The 15,261-nt window shown below is 38.9% G+C and overlaps 1 protein-coding gene across 12 annotated transcripts in view; it reads left to right on the top strand.

Moving 5' to 3' along the window:
* The window catches only part of msi2b (musashi RNA-binding protein 2b), a 259,035-nt gene extending 252,271 nt beyond the window's left edge, over positions 1-6,764 (top strand). For 7 of the 12 annotated variants that reach the window (XM_055016998.1, XM_055017003.1, XM_055016996.1 and 4 more), the window contains one exon: positions 1,005-6,764. In XM_055016998.1, the coding sequence (XP_054872973.1) occupies positions 1,005-1,049 (45 nt within the window). In that variant the 3' untranslated portion in view covers positions 1,050-6,764. The remainder of the gene's footprint in view (positions 1-1,004) is intronic. The other 5 variants (XM_055016995.1, XM_055016997.1, XM_055016993.1 and 2 more) reach the window with 1 other exon arrangement.
* Positions 6,765-15,261: the final 8,497 nt, after the last annotated feature.

Below are 15,261 nucleotides of genomic sequence, written 5' to 3'. Positions count from 1 at the left end.
TTGGGGAAAAAATGTTTCTTTCAAAACATAAATGGGAACGCAGTTTAGTTGTATAGGAAAGTAATATTTGGGAGACAGGGAAGCTATCGAAATATGCTAGCAATCAAATATCACCAGTCTTTCTTCAGAATCGCAGACTCCACCTTTAACAAAGAAAAACAAGGGTAATCGTCAGTTTCAGACTGACTGAAGGAAAGTTCTACCTGAGTCACACACACTCGTACTACCAGGTCTTTAGTTTCTCTTTGCTCTTTCTGATTAACAGTTTGAATTGTTTCTGTCTCAAACCAGTCAGACATTTCAGTAGTGCCAATCATGTGTCTCATGCTTAGAATGTTTTTGACCTGAGCGCTGTTGTCCAAGGACACAACTCTCATCAGGTTTCTTTAAAACTGAGACTGAAATTAAACATTTTATCAACAAGTGGCCAAACTGTAACTGCGGAACTGAATATTTCAATAGTTTATCTTGTCACTCCATTGCATCCATATTTCTAACAAAACTGTTTTATATAAAACTCAGACAAGAATGGCCCTTTGTCTGCTTCCAGCTATTTTTGTCGACATGACATGTGACGTGTGTGGAACTCATTTGTGCACACATTTGTGTAAATGTTCAGCTATACTCCCATTGCCAGACTCCACAGTAGTATGTAGGAGCATGATTGCTAAATTAACGAGTGGTGTAAGTATGTTAGTCACCTGTAGGCTTTTTAAATACATGCACCAAGTTGTTCCTCGGGGTATTTTTTCACTGTAATTATGTGTAGTTATGTTTCGCCCTTAGCAAATTTTGACCCGCTGCAATTTCTGGTAATTTCTTTCACATTTGTTTCATGCTGTTATGCATCCCAAAATATTATCTAGAAGTCATAGATTTTTTTTTTTTTTGTCTATTAAATGTCACAGCCCCATTATTTGTGGTCAGGATTTCTGCAGATTAAATGTACCGTTTCTAATGCTCTTCTTCTCTCTTCCTTTTTTTTTCCCTCCTTTATCACCCAGCAGAGTATATCTGGTGGCCCAGGAAAGACAGGACGAAGTTTCTAATTGGCTTTGTGTGCAGGTGATGCTAATCCAACTTCAAGCACTACAGCGTCACCCAGGCAAAATGAACGAAAGTCGGAACCATATGAAGAAGAAAAGAAAACGTTAGTCATCTCAGAAAAATAACAACTGCTGTACTATAATCCAAACCTCCTATAACTTTACAACCTGGTTTGGTATGATGTTTCACGTCGAGTTCATTCACCTATTTCTTTCCTCTGTTTTTGTTTTGATTAGTTTTTAGCGAGTCATTTTAGTTGAATCTTAATTTTGTGTCATTTAAATCTTTTTTTTCTCTCTCTCTTCTAGTATTGTTGTGTAAATGGATTTTTTTTTCCCGTTTGAAGTATGGGGGAAGGGGAGGGAGGGGGTTGATAGCCAAGAATATCTGCAAGTCATGTCTTCATCTTTGTTAGTGTAAAGGATTAAAAAAGGTCGGGATGTTCCATTTCAGTCTTTCCTGCCAAAAAAAAAGAAGCTCAAAGTGGGAAGACTTGGAGAAAAAAAAAATCAATTTTAAGGAAAAATTTAAAGAAGGTATCTAAGTAATAAATCTTAGTAGCTGTTTTATTTCTTGTGATGTCTCATTGTTAACCATAATTACCTATTTTTGGGCAATACAAAGAGGACTCCAATATTTTTATGGTCCTTTTTTATAAGTGTTGTTTTTGTTGTTTAGAAATATATATATATGCTATAACAAATTTCATATAACTACATTGTGAATTCAAACTTGAGAAAAAGAAATGTAGCTGTACATATTATTCCAGTCACTGCATATAACCAACTCAGTGAGAGAATAGCATATTTTTGTGATGGTGTGTCAAAAGAACATGTTATAGCGTGTGAATAGAAGAAAAAGCTGTAAACAGTTATTATTCTACTTTTTCTGCTGGAAGACGGTATAACAAACCCCACAGACAAACAGAACACACTTGCTCTGTAAATACTGAAGCTGAATAATTTTACAAGTGTCATACCAGCAAATTTACAACCAGTGATTAAGTCAACACAGTTTTGAGAAGTAATAATAATAATAATGGGGAAAAAAAATAAAAAGAGCCTGATTGGTATCTTTTTTGTCTAACTGTTCAAGATATCCGTATCATTTCAAAGAGAAAGAGGAAGAAGAAAAAAAAGATGATTTAATCCAAAGCACACTGTACTTAGATGTGAAGATTAGAACTTGAACCAGGCATTTTCCAGTGCTCTGTGCATCCTGACACTTTTATACTCTTGAGAGGAACTTGTTAGCTGTACGTTAATGTTTGTTTCATCCTGTTTGTTCCTGATTCATTTCTTTTCGGAACACGATACCTGGGCTCCGTGCTTGAGCCTTTTATGTACTGCTTGTTCTCTGAATCAGTTCTTTTTTGAATGAATTAGGAAAGTAAACATTTTGATACCATACCTCAGCCTTTGTGAGCTCTATTGGGGAATCATTGGCAGGTTTTAATTTATTCTAGTGGCAAAAACAAATGAAAACACTGAAAGGTAATTAAGCAAGTAATCATTGCACTGTGAGTAGTAAAGTACAGGCCATTTTTTCCTATTTGCACATGTATATGTTGGCTTTTTAAAAACGGCCCTGTGCTTTGGGATAGTATGAAGGATTTTGGGGGTTAATGTATTCTCGACTAGACAAACACTTCAGTGCTTTGAGGTGAATTGACGGATTGGGAAATAGTAACTGATACGTTGCAGTGTACACTTGGATTTCTTTATATATTTAGACCCATCTGAGGATATTTATACAGGGTCAAAAGATGACACTGAATTATTCACTATCTGTCGCTGCACCGAGTTTTACACAGTATGTGTGATTAATGGTTTTCCTCATGACAACGATTTAATAATAATAATGATAATAATATGCTCCAGAGTGCAGTCTGGGTTTTAAAGTCATCGATGCCGCTGCAGATGTTTTTTTGTTGTTGTTTTCATTTTACCCACTTGTTGTCTGATTTCTTTTTTTTTCTTTGAATACAACCAGGTAAAGAAATATGCTGGATACTTCTAAAGTAAAAATGGCATGGAGGTGTGATCAAGTAATAATTTAAAGAGTAAAGAGAAAAAAAAAACCCTTGTACTGTTCAAATGTAAAAGAAAATACAAAACTATAAAAAAAAGAAAGATGCTTCTTTGCTGATTTCAAGTTTAATCAGAGTTTTATTGATACTTTGTGGTTTATATATTAATAATTGTAATATACTATTAAAATGTACTGTGCATCCATTACTTTCTCTCTTTCCATTCCCCATCCTCAGAGATCCTACTATCTTTTGTTGATCATTCATGTATTTCATTAGTGTGTAAAGAAATCACAGTTAACTTGTAAACAGAGTGCTGTCTTTGATACCAGTGTAGTGCTCTTTGTTGTTCTCCCTTTGCTCTACCTCTCCTTTCTCTCATATTTACCCCTCTCCCTCTCGCGCTCTTTTTCTATCTCCTGTAATTACAACGTAGATGTTATATAGGACTCATTAATATAATACTTGTAGTGAATAGTGGATTTAGGACCAGTCAAGATAGACCTTTCTCTCAATGATCATGTTACTCTGATATTTGCAGACAATTATTTTGTTAGAGGTTCACTGTAATTTATTCCCTGTATGTTTTATTTTTATTTTTTTGGTTCGGTTTTGCCACTCTCACATGGTTTCAGCTAACCAAAGCTCTCATGGATGAACAATGGAGAAATAGTTGCTGTAAGATGGAATTGTAAACAAGGCATTATTTGGATCCCCACCCTTGAATGTTTTTAAAGGGGTGTGCCATACTACCTTAAATGCTAACGCTAGATATGCAAAACTTTTATTTTGGATTATTTTTTAAGAGGGACACAAGCTCAAATCATGGAGAGGAAAAAAAAAAACAAGATTTTATGTAAAAAAAAAAAAAAATTCATATTTTTTTAAGAAGCATACCAGTGATTTTACCACAGTAGTCATAATATCAGTCACAGAGCTGCTGGAAGAATCTCTTCTATCTTTTAATGTTTGTACACTTAGGAAATATCCCGTCCGCCTCTGGCTTGATTATTTTTAGTTAATACTCTTTCTGATCTCCCATTTTTCTCTCAGAGCTGCTAATGATTAAAAAAAGATTTTAATCTTAGATTGTGGGGAACTACTTTTTTCTTTTTTTTGCTATAATCTCTTATCAATGTCGCTCACACCACAGAGGCATTACTGCACAAAGACTGCGGTTAAAGGAATATTAGCAGGTGTTAACGGATGCCAAGTGTGTCCAGGCTGATTAATAGATGGTTAAATTCACATCCTGAGCTGGACCCTGAAGCTGTGGCTTGAAAAGATTCTATTAAAACCTGAATTTAAATGCCTCCAAATCCCATGTCCGAGGCTGAACACAATTCAGCTGTTTCGAGTGAAAACAAACCTATTAGGAAGCCAGTTTTCAGTGTAATTTCAATTACAAGTAATCTGTTTTTATATCAGTTATTTAATTCACTTCACCTCATTGGATCTTCAAATTGAGTACTGTTAGCATTACATTACTGTTAATAAATGAGCATTAGTGTAATTATTCGTCTCAACCAGTACAGTCTGTCAGAATCCATACAGCATGCGGAGCACATGGCAGCTTTGTCAGTGATACACTAAATATTCTGAAGTGAATCCAGTGAGCTGACAGGACATTGTGCTACTGAAAAACAGGCAAGAATGAGTAATTGCAAATGCGGATATCCGTATGTTTAGCAAATCAAATAATACTTGAACACATTGAACAATACAAGAGAAATACAGTATTTAAAGTCTATGAAAAACATGAATTAATAATATAGTATTAAGTCTTTGCTCCCCACATTTATACATTTTAGTGTAGGAAGTAGCTCAACAATAAATGTAACACAAATCACTCATTTAAGTGTACTTTAATTTTTATTCCGGCGGGATTAAAGAAAGTGTTCCTCCTGTTCATTTGCAGCGTTATTCCTTGAATTTAACTGACGATATTTTCTATTGAATACCAAACTCTGACACAAACTGATACAAGAAGCTCATTAGGAGCTGTAGTCAATTCCAATTTAGTTGCCCTTTCATCTAAAAAACATGCAACAGTGCAACAAGAATAAAATATATTGTTTGGCTTTTTGTTAGATTATAATTAACCATTTTTCAGAAAAAAAAAAACAAACGAAGAAGATGCTTGAAATGAAACCATTTTCCCTCACACAGTATAAAGAATTGATTCCTGTATTGTTTTGTGATCCTGTAGCTTGGACTTTAAGGTAGCATGGCTCTGTTGCTGTAATTTCATTTTATCTCAAAACTGACAGCAGTTTACAGCTGATGAATGTTACACATCTTAGTAGACTAGCTTATCCATTTGGGGAGAGGGGAGGGGTCTTGGTTTAAGAAAAAAAAATAATCAAAAAAGAAAAAAAGTCAACCTGAAAGGTGTTGACATTTGTAGTGTACTACCGTATCCATTTAAACTTGAATCTTGAGGCAAGTGCTAGGCAATGGCCAAACAAATATCTCCCATCCGTCGTGGGAAAACCACCACCCTGAAAGCACACGATGCTTATGAGATTTCTGTCATCTTGGATTCACAAGTGTTTTCTGAATATGAACCACTGCCTCCGCAAAAAAGAAAAAAAAACAAAAAAAAATGCTGGGACATGATGCAAAGACTTTTCTTCAGGCTCTGCTCTATTTCCACTGAATTAGACTGACTTTGAAGGCTAATTGAATGTTCTTGACATTTATATCCGAAAGAGGCTTATTCACAGTGGTGCTAATGGTTTTAAACCAGACAATGTGCCCTTATCTCTGAGAGATACTGGATACTGTCACAGTGACCACAAAGTTAGTCTCCCGGCCCATGAAGGGACTCTCGCTAACATTTGCTATTTATAGTTCCGGCCTCGCTTCTTTCAGGATAGAACGAAGATCAGTTCATGTTCACAAATCTGAACTCTCCAAGGTGACAGAAATAGCACGAGTTCAACTGTACTGTCGTGTTTTCGGGTGACTTTCCCCCCTTCAGTCCAAACCATTGCCATCTCACCCATGCTCATTACTAAATATATACATACAATTGCAATATATATATATGTGTATAGATGAATATATATTTGCAATTTACACTCATTTGAACTTGTCTGAATAATATTAGACTGGAGACCTCAGCTGTATACAGAAAATCCCTCACGCAGCTACACCCAGGTTCATATAGTGGATTTGTCATTATTAGTGTACCAACACGAGAGTTCATTCCTGGCGTGTTGTCGAGTTTGAAGCAGACCGCATGGCCATGAGGGGAGCCTGGAAGCTCTTCAGACTGCATGGACGGCAGTGTGAGGCTCTGCTGTGCTTCCATGTTTCTGCGGGCTGAGCACAGAGCTCTCTTCACTGCTGTCTGCCCATTCCTAACACTTGCCCCTTTTTTTTTATGTTAACCGACTTTTTATGGCGAGAGACAGACAGACTTGACTGACATCTGAAAGCATCTTTCAGGTTATCATATGGCTTGCTTAAGCCCTGTTGTAAAATATACTAAAAATAATAACGCTAATAATAAATGGATGGGGGTCTCTCACATATCAAATGTGGAAAGTCTAATTTTATATTTGTATTTTCAAATAATAATATTGACAAAAAATGTCTGTGAAAGGTTTCCATCCTCTACTGTGGTCCAGAAATTGATGTGTCTGTCTGGAAAATAAATAAAATAAACTGAATTGTTATATTACTTGCTTCACTGTGGCGTTGTATTTTTCTAATAGCAAAAAAAACCCCAAACATATTTAGCTCAATATCTCAGCATCACGTGTGATTACACAGTGGACCATCACATTCACTCTCCATGCACTGTTGCATTTACTGACATCTCATAACTGGACACTTTGGCTGTGCAGGACAGGAGGCTGTTTTTTTGTTTGTTGGGGTTTTTTTTAACCGTTTTTAGTACATAAAGAGGTTTTTTTTTTTTCATTCCGCATTTTCACCCGACCACACACTCAGCATGTCGGCACCCGGGATCCTTCGAGGTCACTCATAAGTCAGCAGGATTAATAGAGTCTGTGTAAGAGGCATTTGGGGGAAACGGTGAACAAACAAGTGCTGGCATGTAATTCTGCTGCCCCTCAGTGGTCTGTCCCAGCGCCTGAGAAGATGTAGCGCTTTTGGAGAGAGAGAGAGAGAGAGAGAGAGGGAAAAAAACCACACAGCGATCCACTAGTGCTTTATTTTTCCTCAGCAGTATCACATGGAGAGCATCAATATTAGCTGAGGCTCAGAGTGTAAACGGCGAAGGATGTGATTGAGTAGATGAGCACACAGGCTGCTGCATGACAGAACATTTAGGGCCTTACAGTGGTGGAGAGACACACATTCAGTATTAAAGGTTTATCTTTGATGTGTTTGTCACACTGCGCTTAGTTCTGCTTCTTCCACAGATGGAGAATTTAGCTTCAGCTGCTTGAAACTAAAAAAATTGATTCTGAGGGAAAGCAGGAGAATGAAGCACTGAAATTATTTCTGATACCTGACTCTTTTTTTCCCCCCATTTTCCCCAAAGATTAGAATCTTGGCGGGTCTTGACAGCTAGTGTCTGATTGGATTGTTCCATTTCTCACCGAAGGGGACTCTAGCATGTGCTGTATGTCTCCTCAGAACAGCCATGAGTGTTCTCCTGCAGATTTAAAACACTCTTTTGTATGTGAGATTAATCGTGATTGTTAAAGTCACTGAAATTCAGGGGTCAGGATTTTTTAATGTGTGTGTCTGTCAGGTGAGACCAACAGTGTGACAGCTTCATCACTCACTGAGACAAGGCGATCCATAAATTCTGACTGAGATCAATACCATTCTCAGCTCTGTTTTTCACAGCCGAGGCACTCCAAAGTTTAGATCGCACTGCAGTCGTTTAAGCATTTTGTGTTTGCGTAATGAGCACGATGATAATCCAACTGGCAGTCTGGACTGTTTCACTTTCACAGAAGCTGCTTTTGATTTTCTCGCCGTCTGCTGGGGGAAAAAAATCTACATTTAAAAGACAATAAATAAACCTTAAAATGGGAAAGTAGATGCTAAATGCTGGTGTTAAATTCTAAAAGGGAAAAAATAAAAGGATTAATATGTTGTAGTAGTAACCCACAGCAGCTCTGAGTGGAGTTTGTCCAGATTCTGGTCACTGTAATTAGCAGCCAAATTCATCAAACAGCTGATGCTCACGCTGGCTGTGTTTTTAACTTGGAGCCCTAACTGCTTGACCTTTCCAGTCCACCTGCCTTTAATTAAGTGCTAATTAAAAGTGCCATTATGATCAGAGAGCTCGACACTCATCGGCCCTTAAATGCGGGGATTCAGGTCTTTGGTGGAACTCTGCAAGACAATCAGCAGTCATTATGGGAGCTAAATGTCAGCTCACAGCGGAGAAAAGGAAGCCGTATTAATCTGAGGAATCAAAGTTTGCTTTTAAGTAGAAATATTGTCAGTAATATTTGAGCAGGAGCCCCAACGCTGGGCAAATGTATCATCTGTATTTAAAAAATTCAAAAAGGTTGTTACAGAGCATTTTCTGCCACTGCAGCCTAATTAAAGTGACATCTAAAGGTCAGTTAACAGTTCACTTAAGCTTCCAATGTTTTCACATCTATATATTTTGTGACATTTAACCAAAAAAAAAAAAAAAAAAAGACAAAGATGGCCAGAAACTTTTTCAGTGCACACACAGGAACACATCAACTCTAGCCAACATGTGTGCATACAGCAGCATGTCACAGGCTCATTTGATGGCCTCACCTCATACCAGAGGCTCTGTGTAAATTTCCCATGGGCCAGTGCTAACAGGCTGGATGTGACAGCTCCTGGCAAACACAAACAAGCCACAGCGTGCAGAAATGCCACCGCGAGGATGCAGCAACAGCAACAACGACAACAACAACAATGCTCGGGCCGCTGCGGAGGTGTAATGAAGAAGTGGTGGTTCGAGAGGCGGTCTGCTGCCACCTCCATGCGCCTGGAAAAAGCAGAGAGCTGCTAGGATACCTGCCCCGCCATGCATATTCATGCTGCTGTGTGGAGCTGCAGGAGATTCACAACCCCCGTCCTCAGCCTGCGAGGACCCCTCAGGGCCCCTCAGCATTTATTAACGGTAATTAAGAGCCAGTCTGAGATGCTGGCATGTTTAATTGCCAATTACAGGTAGGGTTAGATATAGATGAAAATGACAGCTATTTGTGTAGTACATCAGCCTAAATAATCAAGCTGTGTTTATACCTTGAAAAATGGGAATGGATTGAAAAGGTTGGGAAGCATCCAGGATCCTCGCACACGAGCCTGGCATTGTAGGAATTCAAGTGCAATAATGAGTAATGTTCAATGGATATGCACTTAATTTTATGTGCATCACTAAATTATCTCCCTGCACAGCCATGTAATGGTTGCTCCTCTTTTGAAGCGGAAAATTTTTTTGACAGAGCTGTGTAATAGAGTCAATAGTTGATGAGAAGACTGCTGTGGATGGGGAGATGAGGCACTCAGGTGGCTGTTTCCTCCCAGACTCCAGGCCTAATGTAGCCTTTGGCATGGAAATTGACGTGACATTGATGGGCACTCTCCCGCCAGCAGAGAGTCATGCGCCTGCACAGCCTTCCAATTCACTAATAATTGCTGATTAAAAACTAGTTAAGAGTCCATGAAAACTCAAATGTGCATTAACCAAATGACCTTCTGGGAATGGCAAATAGTCTGCGGCCAGACGGCTTCGTATGTGAAACTGGTCCCTGGATTGTTTAAGAAACAAACAGAAGCACACTGTGTGGTGCCGCTGAGGCTCTGGAAAATGGCTTTTATTCCCTTTATTTTATAGAAATTGTTTTTGAGCTCATCTTTTCATTACGATATGCATGAGGAGGCTGTCAATCTGACAGAGATAATCCTCCACGTGGCTGGAGTGACTTTTAAATGAAATCTCCAAAACGATCGTCGCTAACATCAAATCAAATGATCTTAAGAAGATAAAAAGGCTTTATTTTTCACAGATTGTAGCCTATCGATAGATTGCAGATTAGATTAATTAGCTGCAAATGACAGTCAGAAAGTTCTGATATTCGGAGTAATTTGTGCCAGCAGCAGACGAGGCCGTGAGCTAAGTGACTCAGAAAATTCACATATTGTGTCGCTCTTTTTTCACATATTATCCACCAGATGAAGCGTCGCATGCTTACAAAGGCCATCATTTTTGGCCACATTCACAGAGGATGCAGCTGCCTGTTCATTGTTCATCATCATTGTCTTCATGGATCTGATGACACTCCAGAATCGATAGTGGCCTCAGAGCAAACTAGCGAGCAACAGACTGCAGAAGCAGCTAAGATGACAATTATCAGCGGAGGACGGAGCAGAAATACAAAGTAAATGCCAGGGGAGGGGAAAAGTATCTGTGTTGATGGGATTATTATCAGCAGATTAATCATTACTTGGCTGCTTATTTCTGACTTTTACACAAAAAAAAAATACAACTACTGGGTGAAATTTCAAACCTGTTCTTGTGTGAAAACAATTAACGACAGTTAAATAAATGACAGATGAGTGTGTTCATGTGTAGGTGGGAAAACTCAGGTCAAGAGGCCTGATTAATCTAATATTGTTTTAGTAGAGCAGTTAGAGTACCTGCTGCCACAACATGTTCAGGCTGATTATTTCTACATCAGAACACACATTTTTGTCTCTACACACACGTGGACATGTGGTACCCCTCGGTTAATGAAAGAAAAACCCACAATGGTCACAGAAATAATTTCATTCTGACAAAAGTAATAATAAATAAAAATTCTATGAAAATTAACCAATGAAAATCAGACATTGCTTTTGAACTGTGGTTTAACAGAATTATTTTAAAAAATAAACTCATGAAACAGGCCTGGGCAAAAATGATGGTACCCCTAGAAAAGACTGAAAATAATGTGACCATAGGGACATGTTCAATCAAGGTGTGTCCTCTAATTAGCATCACAGGTGTCTACAAACTTGTAATCAGTCAGTCGGCCTATTTATAGGGTTACAGTAGTCACTGTGCTGTTTGGTGACATGGTGTGTATCACACTAAACATGGACCAGAGGAAGCCAAGGAGAGAGTTGTCTCAGGAGATTAGAAAGAAAATTATAGACCAGCATGTTAAAGGTAAAGGCTATAAGACCATCTCCAAGCAGCTTGATGTTCCTGTGACTACAGTTGCACATATTATTCAGAAATTTAAGATCCATGGGACTGTAGCCAACCTCCCTGGACGTGGCCACAGGAGGAAAATTGATGACAAATGGAAGAGATGGATAATATGAATGGTAACAAAAGAGCCCAGAACAACCTCTAAAGACATTAAAGGTGAACTCCAAGGTCAAGGTACATCAGTGTCAGATCACACCATCCATCGTTGTTTGAGCCAAAGTGGACTTCATGGGAGACGACCAAGGAGGACACCATTGTTGAAAACAAATCCTAAAAAAGCCAGACTGGAATTTGAAAAACTGCATGTTGACAAGCCATAAAGATTCTGGGAGAATGTCCTATGGACAGACGAGACAAAACTGGAACTTTTTGGCACATCAGCTCTATGTTCACAGACGCAGAAATGAAGCATATCAAGAAAAGAACACTGTCCCTACTGTGAAACATGGAGGAGGCTCTGTTATGTTCTGGGGCTGCTTTGCTGCATCTGGCACAGGGTGTCTGGAATCTGTGCAGGGTACAATGAAATCTCATGACTATCAAGGTATTCTAGAGAGAAATGTGCTGCCCAGTGTCAGAAAGCTTGGTCTCAGTCGCAGGTCATGGGTCTTGCAACAGGATAATGACCCAAAACACACAGCTAAAAACAGCCAAGAATGGCTAAGAGGAAAACATTGGACTATTCTGAAGTGGCCTCTATGAGCCCTGATCTAAATCCTATTGAACATCTGTGGAAGGAGCTGAAACATGTCGTGTGGAGAAGGAACCCTTCAAACCTGAGACAACTGGAGCAGTCTGCTCATGATGAGTGGACCAGAATACCTGCTGAGAGGTGCAGAAGTCTCACTGACAGTTACAGAAATCATTTGATTGCAGTGATTGCCTCATTAGGTTGTGCAGAATTCTGTTGAACCACGGTTCAAAAGCAATGTCTGATTTTCACTGGTTAATTTTCATAGAATTTTTATTTATTATTACTTTTGTCAGATTCAAATTATTTCTGTGACCATTGTGGGTTTTTCTTTCGTTAACCGAGGGCTACCAACAATTTTGTCCATGTGTGTATGCTGTATGAAACTCAGCATTTGTGTGTGTTTGGGATGAAGGAGACAAAAATGTTGCAGGTGAATGTTTCAGTTTTGACTTGCACTGGAGCTGTAAACGTTCTCAAAGTGAAGAGTTGAGGAGATGAGTTGAACAGCCTTTATATCACATTTGTAGGATTTAAAACCTGAAGTCTGAGAAACAGTCTCCAAAGAGCAGTTTCTGACACTTTTGATGTTCCTGAGCCAATGTCAGCAAACAGCGCAGTGCATCCAGCTATGATACGGTATCATCAAAAAATAAAATCTACAAAGTTTTCATTGCTTTGATACAAGAATTACTATGCCTTTTTCAGTGCAATCTGTTTTTTTACTGCCTTTAGAGAGCTGTCACCGAAACCCAGCATGCTTGAGGAGAAGCAAAAAGCATTTTAATTGGTTAACACACTGGTGTGCGAAAGGTTTGTAATCTGATCAAGATGATTCATGTGAAATCCGGAGGCGTTTGTCACGATTTCGGAAAATACTCCAAAGATTTCAAAGACAAGGTCAGGCTCAAGGTCATTTTTAGATCTCATCAGGACAAACTGAAATCAGCGCAGAATAAATGTGTTTGTGTGTGAATAAATAATGATAGACTGTATCCATAATAGCAGAAATACACAGAAACACTTGAATGTAGTTACAGCTTTAGAGCGATATAATGGTGATACGTTGTATAGTGGATCCAAGTCAGAGCGGCAGCCTTTTATTTTGTTTTTTATGTTTTTCCTCCATTGTGTGTGTGTGTGTGTGTGTGTGTGTGTGTGTGTGTGTGTGTGTGTGTGTGTGTGTGTGTGTGTGTGTAGACACCACATACTCTTATCAATCTCTGCACAATAACAGAAAACAATTTGCTAATGTTTTGAAAATAGCTTTCCCATCCCCTGCTCCAGCATTGAGAGATGTATGCACAATTTCATAAACACAATCAGCGCGCTGAATGGCGGCACTGATATTCTGAAAAAAAGAGAGAGAGAGAGAGAGAAAAAAAAATCTCATTATTGTTCCTGAGCTATGGAAAAGCAGTCAATGGCCCATATCACACAAAACGCCCCCCCACCTCCCCCATCTCCACCCCCCCACTGCAGCCCACCAGCACACGGAGCTTAATACCACCTAGAAGCAAACAATATGCAGCCGCTTTTTTTTTTTTTTTTTTTTTTTTGCCCAAGAGAGAATATTAGAAGATGACCAAAAAAAAAGAGAAATCATCAGCAGGACTTGCCACAGTCTTGCAGGAAACACCGCTGTCCTGCTGTCTGGGATCCTGCGGATGCACCGCTGTGTTGTTTTTCTATGTTCTAAACTGCAGAATCGTGATTGCAGCTGGACTGAGTCATGTCTGATTCCAGTCATCTCCGTCTGAGCCAAAGAGACACCTGTGTCACAGTGTCTGTATGGATTTCCAGTCTTTCGTAACTTACTCCATCTTCCTCTCACTCATGTACAAGTGTCAGGGAGGGTGGACACCGAGGACTAAACACCAGATGACTGATCAGTCTGCTGGGATTCTGTGCATGAAGTTAACTGATGAACAGACCAGAACCGGGGACGTACTGTAGGTTTCTTACATCACTGAGCTTGAGCGTATGGACAGCTGTAGTGATGGATGATAGCGGCCGCTGCATAATCACAGGGTTTCAATGAGCCATAATAAGGGCATGAATGTATCGAGCCTCCTCAACACTGCTTTGCATTTTACATTAAGGGTCTAAGATTGCCTCTTTACATTACAGCCACAACATGCAGCACCATGGTGTGTTCAGCAGCTGCAGGAGAAACACTAATAAGAGAATCTGTGACATTTTCTCCTACATTTTGAAAAGTTACTTGAAAATTCATTTTTCTAGGACATATACTACATTTTGCTTTGCAGAGTCGACTCAATTGGTAGATAGAAATGCTTAGTTTATTTGTGCCATCTGTATTGCACATCTGGCCCACACAACACATAGTGGTACCCATGTAGAGCCCAGCTCATTACATTTGGGCTACATCTGGTCCAAGCAGCATGTACTCTGGTATTTGGGACACATTTGACCCACACAAGACTTGTTCCAACTCAAGTCATCTCAGCTCATGACATTAGTTTTTTCTGATGTTTTATGTCTCTTTGTTAATGATTTATTGTTGCTCTTTTTGGTGAAGCCCCTTTGTACCGCTAATTTTAAAAGATGCTGTTGAGATAAAATTATCATTATTACTTTTGTCATTATTAGTAGTAGTACTAATAATACATTTGAGCACATCAGCAGCATGTCCCATAAAGTCTATCCTGTTGTGAAAATATTGCCACAACTTCCATTACCTTTAATCACCTGAAACCACCTTAAATCACCCCAAACCTCCTTAAATCACCTGAAACCACCTTAAATCACCCAAAACCTCCTTAAATTGCCTGAAACTTTCTTAAATCACCCAAAGCCTCAATCAATCACTCTTCAAACTTCGTTAAATCACCTGAAACTTCCTTAAACTATCCAAAATTTCCTTAAATCACTCGAAACCTCCTTAAATCACCCTAAAGCACCTTAAATCAACCGAGAGCACCTTAAATCCCCCAAAACCTCCTTAAATCACACGAAACCTTCTTAAATCTAACCAAAACTTCCTTAAATCGCCCAAAACCTCCTTTAATCACCTGAAACCTCCTTAAACAATCCGAAACTTCCTTAAATTATCTGAAAGCACCTTAAATCACCCGAAATCACCTTAAATCGCTCAAAACCTCCTTAAATCCCCCGAAACCTCCTTAAATCACCCAAAACATCCTTAAATGACCTGAAAACATCTTAAATCACCTGAAACCTCCTTAAATAACCCAAAACCAGCTTAAATCACCCAAAACTTCCTTAAATACCCGAAAGCACCTCACATCAACTGAAACCTCCTTAAAAAAGAAAACAAGCACTTGCTAGGTCATTGGTGAT

Source organism: Amphiprion ocellaris, chromosome 14 (genome assembly GCF_022539595.1).
Source record: "Amphiprion ocellaris isolate individual 3 ecotype Okinawa chromosome 14, ASM2253959v1, whole genome shotgun sequence".
NCBI classification, from domain to species: Eukaryota; Metazoa; Chordata; class Actinopteri; family Pomacentridae; genus Amphiprion; species Amphiprion ocellaris.
The sequence above is the reverse complement of the archived record's forward strand: the minus strand, read 5'-3'. Positions and strand labels throughout refer to the sequence as shown.